The 16,284-nt window shown below is 37.3% G+C and overlaps 1 protein-coding gene across 1 annotated transcript in view; it reads left to right on the top strand.

Annotated features, from left to right (window-relative positions):
* LOC138648647 (protocadherin gamma-A3-like) overlaps positions 1-7,438 on the top strand; it is a 40,093-nt gene extending 32,655 nt beyond the window's left edge. Inside the window, exons 2-3 of the mRNA XM_069738434.1 lie at positions 6,753-6,950; positions 7,209-7,438. Of these exons, the coding sequence (XP_069594535.1) occupies positions 6,753-6,950; positions 7,209-7,438 (428 nt within the window). The remainder of the gene's footprint in view (positions 1-6,752; positions 6,951-7,208) is intronic.
* Positions 7,439-16,284: the final 8,846 nt, after the last annotated feature.

Here is a 16,284-nt window from a genome sequence, read left to right as displayed (position 1 = left end):
TCTTGTACATAGGGAGCAGTATTATAGTGGTTATATTCTTGTACATAGGAGCAGTATTATAGTAGTTATATTCTTGTACATAGGGGGCAGTATTATAGTAGTTATATTCTTGTACATAGGGAGCAGTATTATAGTGGTTATATTCTTGTACATAGGAGCAGTATTATAGTAGTTATATTCTTGTACATGGGGCAGTATTATAGTAGTTATATTCTTGTACATAGGGGCAGTATTATAGTAGTTATATTCTTGTACATAGGGACAGTATTATAGTAGTTATATTCTTGTACATATGGGGCAGTATTATAGTAGTTATATTCTTCTACATAGGGGCAGTATTATAGTAGTTATATTCTTGTACATAGGGGGCAGTATTATAGTAGTTATATTCCTCGCACATAGGAGCAGTGTTATAGTAGTTATATTCTTGTATATAGGGGCAGTATTATAGTAGTTATATTCTTGTACATGGGGCAGTATTATAGTAGTTATATTCTAGTACTTAGGAGCAGTATTATAGTAGTTATATTCTTGTACATAGGGGCAGTATTTTAGTAGTTATATTCTTGTACATAGGACCAGTATTATAGTAGTTATATTCTTGTACATAGGGGGCAGTATTATAGTAGTTATATTCTTGTACATAGGAACAGTATTATAGTAGTTATATTCTTGTACATAGGGGCAGTATTATAGCAGTTATATTCTTGTACATAGGGGCAGTATTATAGTAGTTATATTCTTGTACATAGGGGCAGTATTATAGTAGTTATATTCTTGTACATGGGGGCAGTATTATAGTAGTTATATTCTTGTACATGGGGGCAGTATTATAGTAGTTATATTCTTGTACATGGGGGCAGTATTATAGTAGTTATATTCTTGTACATAGGGGCAGTATTATAGTAGTTATATTCTTGTACATGGGGGCAGTATTATAGTAGTTATATTCTTGAACATATGAGCAGTATTATAGTAGTTATATTCTTGTACATAGGGGCAGTATTATAGTAGTTATATTCTTGAACATATGAGCAGTATTATAGTAGTTATATTCTTGTACATAGGGGGCAGTATTATAGTAGTTATATTCTTGTACATAGGAGCAGTATTATAGTAGTTATATTCTTGTACATAGGGGGCAGTATTATAGTAGTTATATTCCTGTACATAGGAGCAGTATTATAGTAGTTATATTCTTGTACATAGGGGCAGTATTATAGTAGTTATATTCTTGCATATAGGGGCAGTATTATAGTAGTTATATTCTTGCATATAGAGGCAGTATTATAGTAGTTATATTCTTGCATATAGGGGCAGTATTATAGTAGTTATATTCTTGCATATAGGGGCAGTATTATAGTAGTAATATTCTTGTACATAGGAGCAGTATTATAGTAGTAATATTCTTGTACATAGGGGCAGTATTTTACTAGTTATATAATTCTACGTAGGGGGCAGTGTTATATTTGTTAGATTCTGTTTGTTAGGTAATCCCTGCATGTGTTGCGACTGTCTACAGCTGTGAGACATGCAGATGCAGGGACTCAAACATATTTTTTGAGCATGCTTAAGTCACTCTGTTTGCACCCGAGCATGCGGGTATGATGAGCACATTCGCTCTTCACTAGTATCCAGTCTTTCTGCCTTATATTTTCCCAGGGATTTGAAATTTCAGTTACAATTGTTCTTTCGTACCCCGTCTTTTTATGGTAATGATTAGAATATTTTTCTTGACTTTTCTAAATGAATGGTCCCTTTAAAAGAGAAAACATTATCAAAGGGTTAATCTTGAACTGTCAATCACAAAATGCCTCTTTTTATCCTTCCCTGCAGGATTAAGATAAACAAATCACACTTATGTTGTTCCAAGTCCCCTGCACACCACTGGCAAGAACGAAATATAGGAATGTCTCTGGATTCTAGAAAATGACCCCAAAATGCCACGGAATGTCCTATCTCCTCACACACTATTCCCTAATCATAGTAATGCAGAGTATCTGCGGAGCATGGGGGGATGTTTAACACTTGTCAGGAGCTGCGCAGCCTTGTCTGTTTGACTATGCTTTATATACAACGCTGTCACTTGATGTTTCAGCTCCAATGTCACTGCTATCATTTCCAGCAAGACAGCAAATACTGCATCTAACAAAAAACACAGTATCGATTATATTCCGATTCTGCGTTGTTCAGACCCCAAATCCTTTCATCATAGCACACAAACATATTCTACGTCAATTTGCTAAATGAACCAGTATTCATTCTAGTGGTCACTCCATATCATTAAAATCCCACAGTTGTTTACAGAAATTGATATAATTGGATGTAAACTTTTTTTTATAGAGACTATTGTGTACAAGAATATAACTACTATAATACTGCCACTATGTACAAGAATATAACTACTATAATACTGCTCCTTTGTACAAGAATATAACTACTATAATACTGCCCCCTATGTACAAGAATATAACTACTATAATACTGCCACTATGTACAAGAATATAACTACTATAATACTGCCCCCTATGTACAAGAATATAACTACTATAATACTGCCACTATGTACAAGAATATAACTACTATAATACTGCTCCTTTGTACAAGAATATAACTACTATAATACTGCCCCCTATGTACAAGAATATAACTACTATAATACTGCCACTATGTACAAGAATGCAACTACTATAATACTTCCCCTATGTACAAGAATATAACTACTATAATACTGCCCCTATGTACAAGAATATAACTACAATAATACTGCCCCTATGTACAAGAATATAACTACTATAATACTGCTCCTATGTACAAGAATATAACTACAATAATACTGCCCCTATGTACAAGAATATAACTACTATAATACTGCTCCTATGTACAAGAATATAACTACTATAATACTGCTCCTATGTACAAGAATATAACTACTATAATACTGCTCCTATGTACAAGAATATAACTACTATAATACTGCCCCTATGTACAAGAATATAACTACTATAATACTGCTCCTATGTACAAGAATATAACTACTATAATACTGCCCCCTATGTACAAGAATATAACTACTATAATACTGCTCCTATGTACAAGAATATAACTACTATAATACTGCCCCTATGTACAAGAATATAACTACTATAATACTGCTCCTATGTACAAGAATATAACTACTATAATACTGCCCCCTATGTACAAGAATATAACTACTATAATACTGCCCCCTATGTACAAGAATATAACTACTATAATACTGCTCCTATGTACAAGAATATAACTACTATAATACTGCCCCCTATGTACAAGAATATAACTACTATAATACTGTCACTATATACAAGAATATAACTACTATAATACTGCTCCTATCTACAGGAATATAACTACTATAATACTGCTCCTATGTACAAGAATATAACTACTATAATACTCAGGGCCGGCGTCAGCACCCGGCACACCGGGCTAATGCCGGGGCCCTGGGGAGAGAGGGGGGCCCACTCATGCTGTCATAGATACAGCTGGGAGAGCAGAGCAGGAGATAACATGCTCTCTCCCCCCACAAAGTCACTGCTGGCTGCGTTCTCTTAACCCCTATCTGCCAGCTCTGACACAAGCATCTTCTCACTCAGTCAGTGCAGCCAGGCAGGCACACATAGGGGTTAACAGAAGGCAGCCAGTGTGACATTGTGGGCGGAGAGAGCATGTTCTCTGCTCTCCCCCCTGGGTGGCTGCAGACAGTGCTGAAGTATATCAGGCAGATTCTGGAGGAGCTCCGTCCTACCAGTGGCTGAGTGAGTGCAAAGGTATCCAGCAGTGGTTGCAGTTGTGGCTCAGTCTGCTGCTGTCTGTCTCCGCTGCCTAAAAATGTGGGTGATGTCTGGAGGAGCAGCTGGTGGGGTGCAGCCTGTAGCCACCCAGCTCTCCCAGAATACATGCATGCTGAACCAAACCTGCACCAGTGGGGTAGGAAGAAGCTTAACCCCTTCCCATCTGTATGAAAGTTATTGCTGAACCTTAAAGATAACAATCCGACCCGCATAAATGGGGTTAACCAGATGCCAGGAGGAAGGGGAGCTGCTGCCATGGATAAAACTGAGCTGTGGGCTGTACGTTGGGGCCCCGTGGCCCCAGGCTGGTGACTGGAGGGACTCTGCTCAGTGCTGGCATGTGGGTGATTTCTGCTCTGGAGTCTCAGCTTCTCTCCTCCAGGTCACACACTGTGCAGTCACAGCAACATTGGTTGTGTCTGTCCAGGTCCCAGCAGCTGCCACTGCTCCCACCAAGGACATAGCATCACTTAACCCTTCCCCTGCAGCCACCGGCAACAAATCCACATTATTCCTTGATTAAATCAGGTTCCAACCCAATAGAGGAGCAGACATTTCCTGCAGCCATTAGGGTCCGGGAGGGGGCGACATTGGCTGCCCTGCTACTCTGTAGTGGGGGGTGACAAGTGTAACATGGGGTAACGATGAAAGAGAAATGCACAGGATAATAGTGAGCGCGACAGAGGGCAGTGTATGGTATGGAGCAGTCAGGGGGTGGGCTGCAGGATCCCCCCATACTGTACATGACTGCTCGGGACAGGGAGGCGTTTAATGAGCTTCTAATGACAGGGCACTAATTGGGTCATTAGGGTTTGTGGAAAGGATTCAGCATCAGGTCCCTCATTAACGCCCGAGCCACCTATTACTTTGTAGCACAGACCTGTTGGGGCCGCAAAACCAAACAACGTTGTTTATGTAGAAAACTCTTTGTTTCATAGAAAAACTCAAAACAGAAAAGCACCTCTCCTGTATATATACACTGCACAGCACCTCTCCTGTATATACACTGCACAGCACCTATCCTCCTGTATATATACACTGCACAGCACCTCTCCTGTATATATACACTGCACAGCACCTCTCCTGTATATACACTGCACAGCACCTATCCTCCTGTATATATACACTGCAGAATCGACAATAGCTGTCACTCATGTAAGAAGTGAAATCTGGCATTGTACTATAAATTTCTCTGCCGTATCTGTGCATCATAAATTGGGGTATGTGTTAAAGGGGGGGGGGCCCACTGAGACTCTTTCGCCCAGGGCCCTCGAAAACCTGGAGCCGGCCCTGATAATACTGCCACTATATACAAGAATACAACTACTATAATACTGCCCCTATGTACAAGAATATAACTACTATAATACTGCCCTTATGTACAATATAACTACTATAATACTGCCACTATGTACAATAATATAACTACTATAATACTGCTCCTTTGTACAAGAATATAACTACTATAATACTGCCCCTATGTAGAAGAATATAACTACTATAATACTGCCACTATGTACAAGAATGCAACTACTATAATACTGCCCCTATGTACAATAATATAACTACTATAATACTGCTCCTTTGTACAAGAATATAACTACTATAATACTGCCCCTATGTACAAGAATATAACTACTATAATACTGCCACTATGTACAAGAATGCAACTACTATAATACTGCCCCTATGTACAAGAATATAACTACTATAATACTGCTCCTATGTACAAGAATATAACTACTATAATACTGCTCCTATGTACAAGAATATAACTACTACTAGATTGTGGCCCGATTCTAACGCATCGGGTATTCTAGAATATGCATGTCCCCGTAGTATATGGACAATGATGATTCCAGAATTCGCGGCAGACTGTGCCCGTCGCTGATTGGTCGAGGCAACCTTTATGACATTATCGTCGCCATGGCAACCATTATGACATCATCGTCGCTGTGCCCGTTGCTGATTGGTCGAGGCCTGGCGGCCTCGACCAATCGGAGACGCAGGATGTCTACGTCCTTTATGACATCATCGTCGCTGTGCTCGTCGCTGATTGGTCGAGGCCTGGCGGCCTCGACCAATCAGAGACGCGGGATTTCTACGTCGATGCTGTGCCGGTCTCTGATTGGTCGAGGCCTGGCGGCCTCGACCAATCAGAGAGCCGGGATTTCCAGGACAGACAGACAGACAGACAGACGGAAAAACCCTTAGGCAATTATATATATAGATAATACTGCCCCCTATGTACAAGAATATAACTACTATAATACTGCTCCTATATACAAGAATATAACTACTATAATACTGCCCCTATGTACAAGAATATAACTACTATAATACTGCCCCTATGTACAAGAATATAACTACTATAATACTGCCCCTATGTACAAGAATATAACTACTATAATACTGCCCCTATGTACAAGAATATAACTACTATAATACTGCTCCTATGTACAAGAATATAACTACTATAATACTGCTCCCTATATACAAGAATATAACTACTATAATACTGCTCCTATGTGCAAGAATATAACTACTATAATACTGCTCCTATGTACAAGAATATAACTACTATAATACTGCTCCTATGTGCAAGAATATAACTACTATAATACTGCTCCTATGTACAAGAATATAACTACTATAATACTGCCCCCTATGTACAAGAATATAACTACTATAATACTGCTCCTATATACAAGAATATAACTACTATAATACTGCTCCCTATATACAAGAATATAACTACTATAATACTGCTCCTATGTACAAGGATATAAATATTACCATGCTGCTATGAATGGTGAAGAATATGAGGACTTTATATGTGATGTCATGTTTTCTTATCTATGTTAGTATTTTATTAATTGCTGCCAGTGATTATAGGAGGAATTCTTTTCTGTTTTGCAGGAAGAGGTTGGTATCTTGTTAATTTGCAGCTGACAGTCACAGACGTCAATGATGAATCTCCACAGTGGACAATGCAGCCTTTTCCTTTCTTGGCAACTGTCTCTCCTTTGGCCACAGCAGGAACAAATGTGTACAAATTAGACGCCATTGATACAGATGACGGCGTCAATGGAGAAGTGGAATATTTCCTTTTGGAAGGTGAAGGGACACTATCTTTCTATAAATATATACATATTCTGGATGCTCATTGGCACCCTATTACTATAAACAGTCATCAGGCAGTACTTCACGTTTAATTATATTTCTAGAATAATTAAATCTTGGTTATTATTCTCTGATCCAGTTTTAATTACATAAAATCAGAAAACCTTAAATGGATGATTTGTTCTGGGTTCTAAAGTCTTATCTGTACTGGCTTTGTGTACAACCTATTAACATTTGCTTCTTTTAATCCAGGTGGTGACACAAGGTTTGCAGTGGACAGAAGTAATGGTTGGATACAAACCACTGGACACGTCCTGGAGGAAGGTGTGGAGTATCTACTAACTGTGCAAGCGGCTGATCTATTTGGAAAGAAAAGCTCACTAGCTTTGGTGTCAGTGATTGCTGGTGAAAGACCTCCCCAATTTACCAATGTCTCTTACATTGTCTACGTTCCTGAAAGCACACCTGCAGGACATGTGTGAGTTACTGGAAAATATGTTTTTTCTCCTTTGGAGGTGCATTATGAGTAATTAACATAATACAGCCTTGTCTATACAAGAATATAACTACTATAATACTGCCCCTATATACAAGAATATAACTACTATAATACTGTCCCTATATACAAGAATATAACTACTATAATACTGCTCCTATGTACAAGAATATAACTACTATAATACTGCCCCTATGTACAAGAATATAACTACTATAATACTGCTCCTATGTACAAGAATATAACTACTATAATACTGCCCCTATATACAAGAATATAACTACTATAATACTGCTCCTATGTACAAGAATATAACTACTATAATACTGCCCCTATGTACAAGAATATAACTACTATAATACTGCCCCTATGTACAAGAATATAACTACTATAATACTGCCCCCTATATACAAGAATATAACTACTATAATACTGCTCCTATGTACAAGAATATAACTACTATAATACTGCCCCTATGTACAAGAATATAACTACTATAATACTGCCCCTATGTACAAGAATATAACTACTATAATACTGCCCCCTATATACAAGAATATAACTACTATAATACTGCCCCTATATACAAGAATATAACTACTATAATACTGCTCCTATGTACAAGAATATAACTACTATAATACTGCCCCTATGTACAAGAATATAACTACTATAATACTGCTCCTATGTACAAGAATACAACTACTATAATACTGCCCCCTATATACAAGAATATAACTACTATAATACTGTCCCTATATACAAGAATATAACTACTATAATACTGCTCCTATGTACAAGAATATAACTACTATAATACTGCCCCTATATACAAGAATATAACTACTATAATACTGCTCCTATGTACAAGAATATAACTACTATAATACTGCCCCTATGTACAAGAATATAACTACTATAATACTGCCCCTATGTACAAGAATATAACTACTATAATACTGCCCCCCTATGTACAAGAATATAACTACTATAATACTGCCCCTATGTACAAGAATATAACTACTATAATACTGCCCCCCTATGTACAAGAATATAACTACTATAATACTGCTCCTATGTACAAGAATATAACTACTATAATACTGTCCCCATGTACAAGAATATAATTACTATAATACTGCTCCTATATACAAGAATAGAACTACTATACTACTGCCCCTATATACAAGAATATAACTACTACTAGATGGTGGCCCGATTCTAACGCATCTGGTATTCTAGAATGTGCATGTCCACGTAGTATATTGCCTAGTGACGTAGTATATTGTGCAGCCACATAGTATATTGCCCAGCCACATAGTATATTGCCCAGCCACATAGTACATTGCCCAGTTACGTAGTTTATTGCGCAGCCACGTAGTATATTGCCCAGTGATGTAGTATATTTCCCAGTGACATAGTATACAGCACAGAGCCACGTAGTATATTGCACAGCGAAGTAGTGTACAGCACAGAGCCACGTAGTATATTCGCCAGTCACGTACTATATTGCCCAGCTACGTAGTATATTGCCCAGCCAGGTTTGTCACAGGTGAAAAAATAAAAAATAAACATATACTCACCTTTCCGATGGAGCCCTTGTAGTCCACGGCAGGCTCCGGTCCCCGGGGTTGATATTAGCGCAGGACCTGTGATGACGTCGCGGTCACATGACAGTGACGTCATGGCAGGTCCTTCTGCCACTGGAACCTGCAACGGAGCATGGCGGCTGGCGCAAGCTGCAACGGAGGATAAGTATAGCAGGTTGTTTTTGTTTTTTTTTTAAATTATTTTTAACATTACATTTTTTACTATTGATGCCGCATAGGCAGCGTCAATAGTAAAACGTTGGGGACACACAAGGTTAATAGCGGCGTTAACGGAGTGCATTACCCGCGGCATAACGCGGTCCGTTACAGCCGGCATTAACCCTGTGTTAGCGGTGACCGGAGGGGAGTATGCGGGCGACAGGCACTGACTGCGGGGAGTAAGGAGCGGCCATTTTCTTCCGGACTGTGCCCGTCGCTGATTGGTCGCAGCAGCTATGACAGGCAGCTGGCGAGACCAATCAGTAAATGAATAACCCATGACAGACAGAAGGACAGACAGACGGATGTGACCCTTAGACAATTATATACTAGATTATACTGCCCCTATGTACAAGAAGATAACTACCATAATACTGCTCCTATGTACAAGAATATAACTACTATAATACTGCCCCTATGTACAAGAATATAACTACTATAATACTGCTCCTATGTACAAGAATATAACTACTATAATGCTGCTCCTATGTACAAGAATATAACTACTATAATACTGCCCCTATGTACAAGAATATAACTACTATAATACTGCTCCTATGTACAAGACTATAACTACTATAATACTGCCCCTATGTACAAGAATATAACTACTATAATACTGCTCCTATGTACAAGAATATAACTACTATAATACTGCCCCTATGTACAAGAATATAACTACTATAATACTGCTCCTATGTACAAGACTATAACTACTATAATACTGCCCCTATGTACAAGAATATAACTACTATAATACTGCTCCTATGCACAAGAATATAACTACTATAATACTGCCCCTATGTACAAGAATATAACTACTATAATACTGCCCCTATGTACAAGAATATAACTACTATTATACTGATCCCTATATACAAGAATATAACTACTATAATACTGCTCCTATGTACAAGACTATAACTACTATAATACTGCCCCTATGTACAAGAATATAACTACTATAATACTGCCCCTATGTACAAGAATATAACTATTATAATACTGCTCCCTATGTACAAGAATATAACTACTATAATACTGCACCTATGTACAAGAATATAACTACTATAATACTACTCCTATGTACAAGACTATAACTACTATAATACTGCCCCTATGTACAAGAATATAACTACTATTATACTGCTCCCTATATACAAGAATATAACTACTATAATACTGCCCCTATGTACAAGAATATAACTACTATAATACTGCTCCTATGTACAAGAATATAACTACTATAATACTGCCCCTATGTACAAGAATATAACTACTACAATACTGCCCCTATGTACAAGACTATAACTACTATAATACTGCCCCTATGTACAAGAATATAACTACTATAATACTGCTCCTATGTACAAGACTATAACTACTATAATACTGCCCCTATGTACAAGAATATAACTACTATAATACTGCCCCTATGTACAAGAATATAACTACTATAATACTGCTCCTATGTACAAGACTATAACTACTATAATACTGCCCCTATGTACAAGAATATAACTACTATAATACTGCTCCTATGTACAAGACTATAACTACTATAATACTGCTCCTATGTACAAGAATATAACTACTATAATACTGCTCCTATGTACAAGACTATAACTACTATAATACTGCCCCTATGTACAAGAATATAACTACTATAATACTGCTCCTATGTACAAGAATATAACTACTATAATACTGCCCCTATGTACAAGAATATAACTACTATAATACTGCCCCTATGTACAAGAATATAACTACTATAATACTGCCCCTATGTACAAGAATATAACTACTATAATACTGCTCCTATGCACAAGAATATAACTACTATAATACTGCCCCTATGTACAAGAGTATAACTACTATACTGGGCAGTTAACTTACAGGGTTACAGTCTGTTTAGAAAGGATCGTGAAAATCGGAGAGGAGGAGGGGTTTGTCTCTATGTAAAGTCTTGTCTAAAGTCCACTTTAAGGGAGGATATTAGCGAAGGGAATGAGGATGTCGAGTCCATATGGGTTGAAATTCATGGAGGGAAAAATGGTAACAAAATTCTCATTGGGGTCTGTTACAAACCCCCAAATATAACAGAAAGCATGGAAAGTCTACTTCTAAAGCAGATAGATGAAGCTGCAACCCATAATGAGGTCCTGGTTATGGGGGACTTTAACTACCCGGATATTAACTGGGAAACAGAAACCTGTGAAACCCATAAAGGCAACAGGTTTCTGCTAATAACCAAGAAAAATTATCTTTCACAATTGGTGCAGAATCCAACCAGAGGAGCAGCACTTTTAGACCTAATACTATCTAATAGACCTGACAGAATAACAAATCTGCAGGTGGTTGGGCATTTAGGAAATAGCGACCACAATATTGTGCAGTTTCACCTGTCTTTCACTAGGGGGACTTGTCAGGGAGTCACAAAAACATTGAACTTTAGGAAGGCAAAGTTTGAACAGCTTAGAGATGCCCTTAATCTGGTAGACTGGGACAATATCCTCAGAAATGAGAATACAGATAATAAATGGGAAATGTTTAAGAACATCCTAAATAGGCAGTGTAAGCGGTTTATACCTTGTGGGAATAAAAGGACTAGAAATAGGAAAAACCCAATGTGGCTAAACAAAGAAGTAAGACAGGCAATTAACAGTAAAAAGAAAGCATTTGCACTACTAAAGCAGGATGGCACCATTGAAGCTCTAAAAAACTATAGGGAGAAAAATACTTTATCTAAAAAACTAATTAAAGCTGCCAAAAAGGAAACAGAGAAGCACATTGCTAAGGAGAGTAAAACTAATCCCAAACTGTTCTTCAACTATATCAATAGTAAAAGAATAAAAACTGAAAATGTAGGCCCCTTAAAAAATAGTGAGGAAAGAATGGTTGTAGATGACGAGGAAAAAGCTAACATATTAAACACCTTCTTCTCCACGGTATTCACGGTGGAAAATGAAATGCTAGGTGAAATCCCAAGAAACAATGAAAACCCTATATTAAGGGTCACCAATCTAACCCAAGAAGAGGTGCGAAACCGGCTAAATAAGATTAAAATAGATAAATCTCCGGGTCCGGATGGCATACACCCACGAGTACTAAGAGAACTAAGTAATGTAATAGATAAACCATTATTTCTTATTTTTAGTGACTCTATAGCGACAGGGTCTGTTCCGCAGGACTGGCGCATAGCAAATGTGGTGCCAATATTCAAAAAGGGCTCTAAAAGTGAACCTGGAAATTATAGGCCAGTAAGTCTAACCTCTATTGTTGGTAAAATATTTGAAGGGTTTCTGAGGGATGTTATTCTGGATTATCTCAATGAGAATAACTGTTTAACTCCATATCAGCATGGGTTTATGAGAAATCGCTCCTGTCAAACCAATTTAATCAGTTTTTATGAAGAGGTAAGCTATAGACTGGACCACGGTGAGTCATTGGACGTGGTATATCTCGATTTTTCCAAAGCGTTTGATACCGTGCCGCACAAGAGGTTGGTACACAAAATGAGAATGCTTGGTCTGGGGGAAAATGTGTGTAAATGGGTTAGTAACTGGCTTAGTGATAGAAAGCAGAGGGTGGTTATAAATGGTATAGTCTCTAACTGGGTCGCTGTGACCAGTGGGGTACCGCAGGGGTCAGTATTGGGACCTGTTCTCTTCAACATATTCATTAATGATCTGGTAGAAGGTTTACACAGTAAAATATCGATGTTTGCAGATGATACAAAACTATGTAAAGCAGTTAATACAAGAGAAGATAGTATTCTGCTACAGATGGATCTGGATAAGTTGGAAACTTGGGCTGAAAGGTGGCAGATGAGGTTTAACAATGATAAATGTAAGGTTATACACATGGGAAGAGGGAATCAATATCACCATTACACACTGAACGGGAAACCACTGGGTAAATCTGACAGGGAGAAGGACTTGGGGATCCTAGTTAATGATAAACTTACCTGGAGCAGCCAGTGCCAGGCAGCAGCTGCCAAGGCAAACAGGATCATGGGGTGCATTAAAAGAGGTCTGGATACACATGATGAGAGCATTATACTGCCTCTGTACAAATCCCTAGTTAGACCGCACATGGAGTACTGTGTCCAGTTTTGGGCACCGGTGCTCAGGAAGAATATAATGGAACTAGAGAGAGTACAAAGGAGGGCAACAAAATTAATAAAGGGGATGGGAGAACTACAATACCCAGATAGATTAGCGAAATTAGGATTATTTAGTCTAGAAAAAAGACGACTGAGGGGCGATCTAAGAACCATGTATAAGTATATAAGGGGACAATACAAATATCTCGCTGAGGATCTGTTTATACCAAGGAAGGTGACGGGCACAAGGGGGCATTCTTTGCGTCTGGAGGAGAGAAGGTTTTTCCACCAACATAGAAGAGGATTATTTACTGTTAGGGCAGTGAGAATCTGGAATTGCTTGCCTGAGGAGGTGGTGATGGCGAACTCAGTCGAGGGGTTCAAGAGAGGCCTGGATGTCTTCCTGGAGCAGAACAATATTGTATCATACAATTATTAGGTTCTGTAGAAGGACGTAGATCTGGGTATTTATTATGATGGAATATAGGCTGAACTGGATGGACAAATGTCTTTTTTCGGCCTTACTAACTATGTTACTATGTTACTATAATACTGCCCCTATGTACAAGACTATAACTACTATAATACTGCCCCTATGTACAAGAATATAACTACTATTATACTGCTCCCTATATACAAGAATATAACTACTATAATACTGCTCCTATGTACAAGACTATAACTACTATAATACTGCCCCTATGTACAAGAATATAACTACTATGGGGCAGCACGGTGGCGCAGTGGTTAGCACAGCAGCCTTGCAGCGCTGGAGTCCCGGGTTCTAATCCCACCCAGGACAACATCTGCAAAGAGTTTGTATGTTCTCTCCGTGTTTGCGTGGGTTTCCTCCGGGCACTCCGGTTTCCTCCCACATTCCAAAGACATACTGATAGGAATTCTAGATTGTGAGCCCAATCGGGGACAGTGATGATAATGTGTGCAAACTGTGAAGCGCTGCGGAATATGTTAGCGCTATATAAAAATAAAGATTATTATTATTATTTATTACTATAATACTGCCCCTATGTACAAGAATATAACTATTATAATACTGCTCCCTATGTACAAGAATATAACTACTATAATACTGCACCTATGTACAAGAATATAACTACTATAATACTGCTCCTATGTACAAGAATATAACTACTACAATACTGCTCCCTATGTACAAGAATATAACTACTATAATACTGCTTCTATGCACAAGAATATAACTACTATAATACTGCCCCTATGTACAAGAATATAACTACTATTATACTGCTCCCTATATACAAGAATATAACTACTATAATACTGCCCCTATGTACAAGAATATAACTACTATAATACTGCTCCCTATGTACAAGGATATAACTACTATAATACTGCTCCCTATATACAAGAATATAACTACTATAATACTGCACCCTATGTACAAGAATATAACTACTATAATACTGCCCCTATGTACAAGAATATAACTACTATTATACTGCTCCCTATATACAAGAATATAACTACTATAATACTGGTCCTATGTACAAGACTATAACTACTATAATACTGCCCCTATGTGCAAGACTATAACTACTATATAATACTGCCCCTATGTACAAGAATATAACTACTATAATACTGCCCCTATGTACAAGAATATAACTACTATAATACTGCCCCTATGTACAAGAATATAACTACTATAATACTGCCTCTATTTAGAAGAATATAACTACTATAATACTGCCTCTATTTAGAAGAATATAACTACTATAATACTGCTCCTATGTACAAGACTATAACTACTATAATACTGCCCCTATGTACAAGAATATAACTACTATAATACTGCTCCTATGTACAAGACTATAACTACTATAATACTGCTCCTATGTACAAGAATATAACTACTATAATACTGCCCCTATGTACAAGAATATAACTACTATAATACTGCTCCTATGTACAAGACTAGAACTACTATAATACTACCCCTATGTACAAGAATATAACTACTATAATACTGCTCCTATGCACAAGAATATAACTACTATAATACTGCCCCTATGTACAAGAGTATAACTACTATAATACTGCCCCTATGTACAAGACTATAACTACTATAATACTGCCCCTATGTACAAGAATATAACTACTATTATACTGCTCCCTATATACAAGAATATAACTACTATAATACTGCTCCTATGTACAAGACTATAACTACTATAATACTGCCCCTATGTACAAGAATATAACTACTATAATACTGCCCCTATGTACAAGAATATAACTATTATAATACTGCTCCCTATGTACAAGAATATAACTACTATAATACTGCACCTATGTACAAGAATATAACTACTATAATACTACTCCTATGTACAAGACTATAACTACTATAATACTGCCCCTATGTACAAGAATATAACTACTATTATACTGCTCCCTATATACAAGAATATAACTACTATAATACTACCCCTATGTACAAGAATATAACTACTATAATACTGCTCCCTATGTACAAGGATATAACTACTATAATACTGCACCTATGTACAAGAATATAACTACTATAATACTGCACCTATGTACAAGAATATAACTACTATAATACTGCTCCTATGTACAAGAATATAACTACTACAATACTGCTCCCTATGTACAAGAATATAACTACTATAATACTGCACCTATGTACAAGAATATAACTACTATAATACTGCTTCTATGCACAAGAATATAACTACTATAATACTGCCCCTATGTACAAGAATATAACTACTATTATACTGCTCCCTATATACAAAAATATAACTACTATAATACTGCCCCTATGTACAAGAATATAACTACTATAATACTGCTCCCTATGTACAAGGATATAACTACTATAATACTGCTCCCTATATACAAGAATATAACTAC

Source organism: Ranitomeya imitator, chromosome 9 (assembly GCF_032444005.1).
Source record: "Ranitomeya imitator isolate aRanImi1 chromosome 9, aRanImi1.pri, whole genome shotgun sequence".
Classification (NCBI taxonomy): domain Eukaryota; kingdom Metazoa; phylum Chordata; class Amphibia; order Anura; family Dendrobatidae; genus Ranitomeya; species Ranitomeya imitator.
This window is presented reverse-complemented; position numbering and strand designations above follow the sequence as displayed.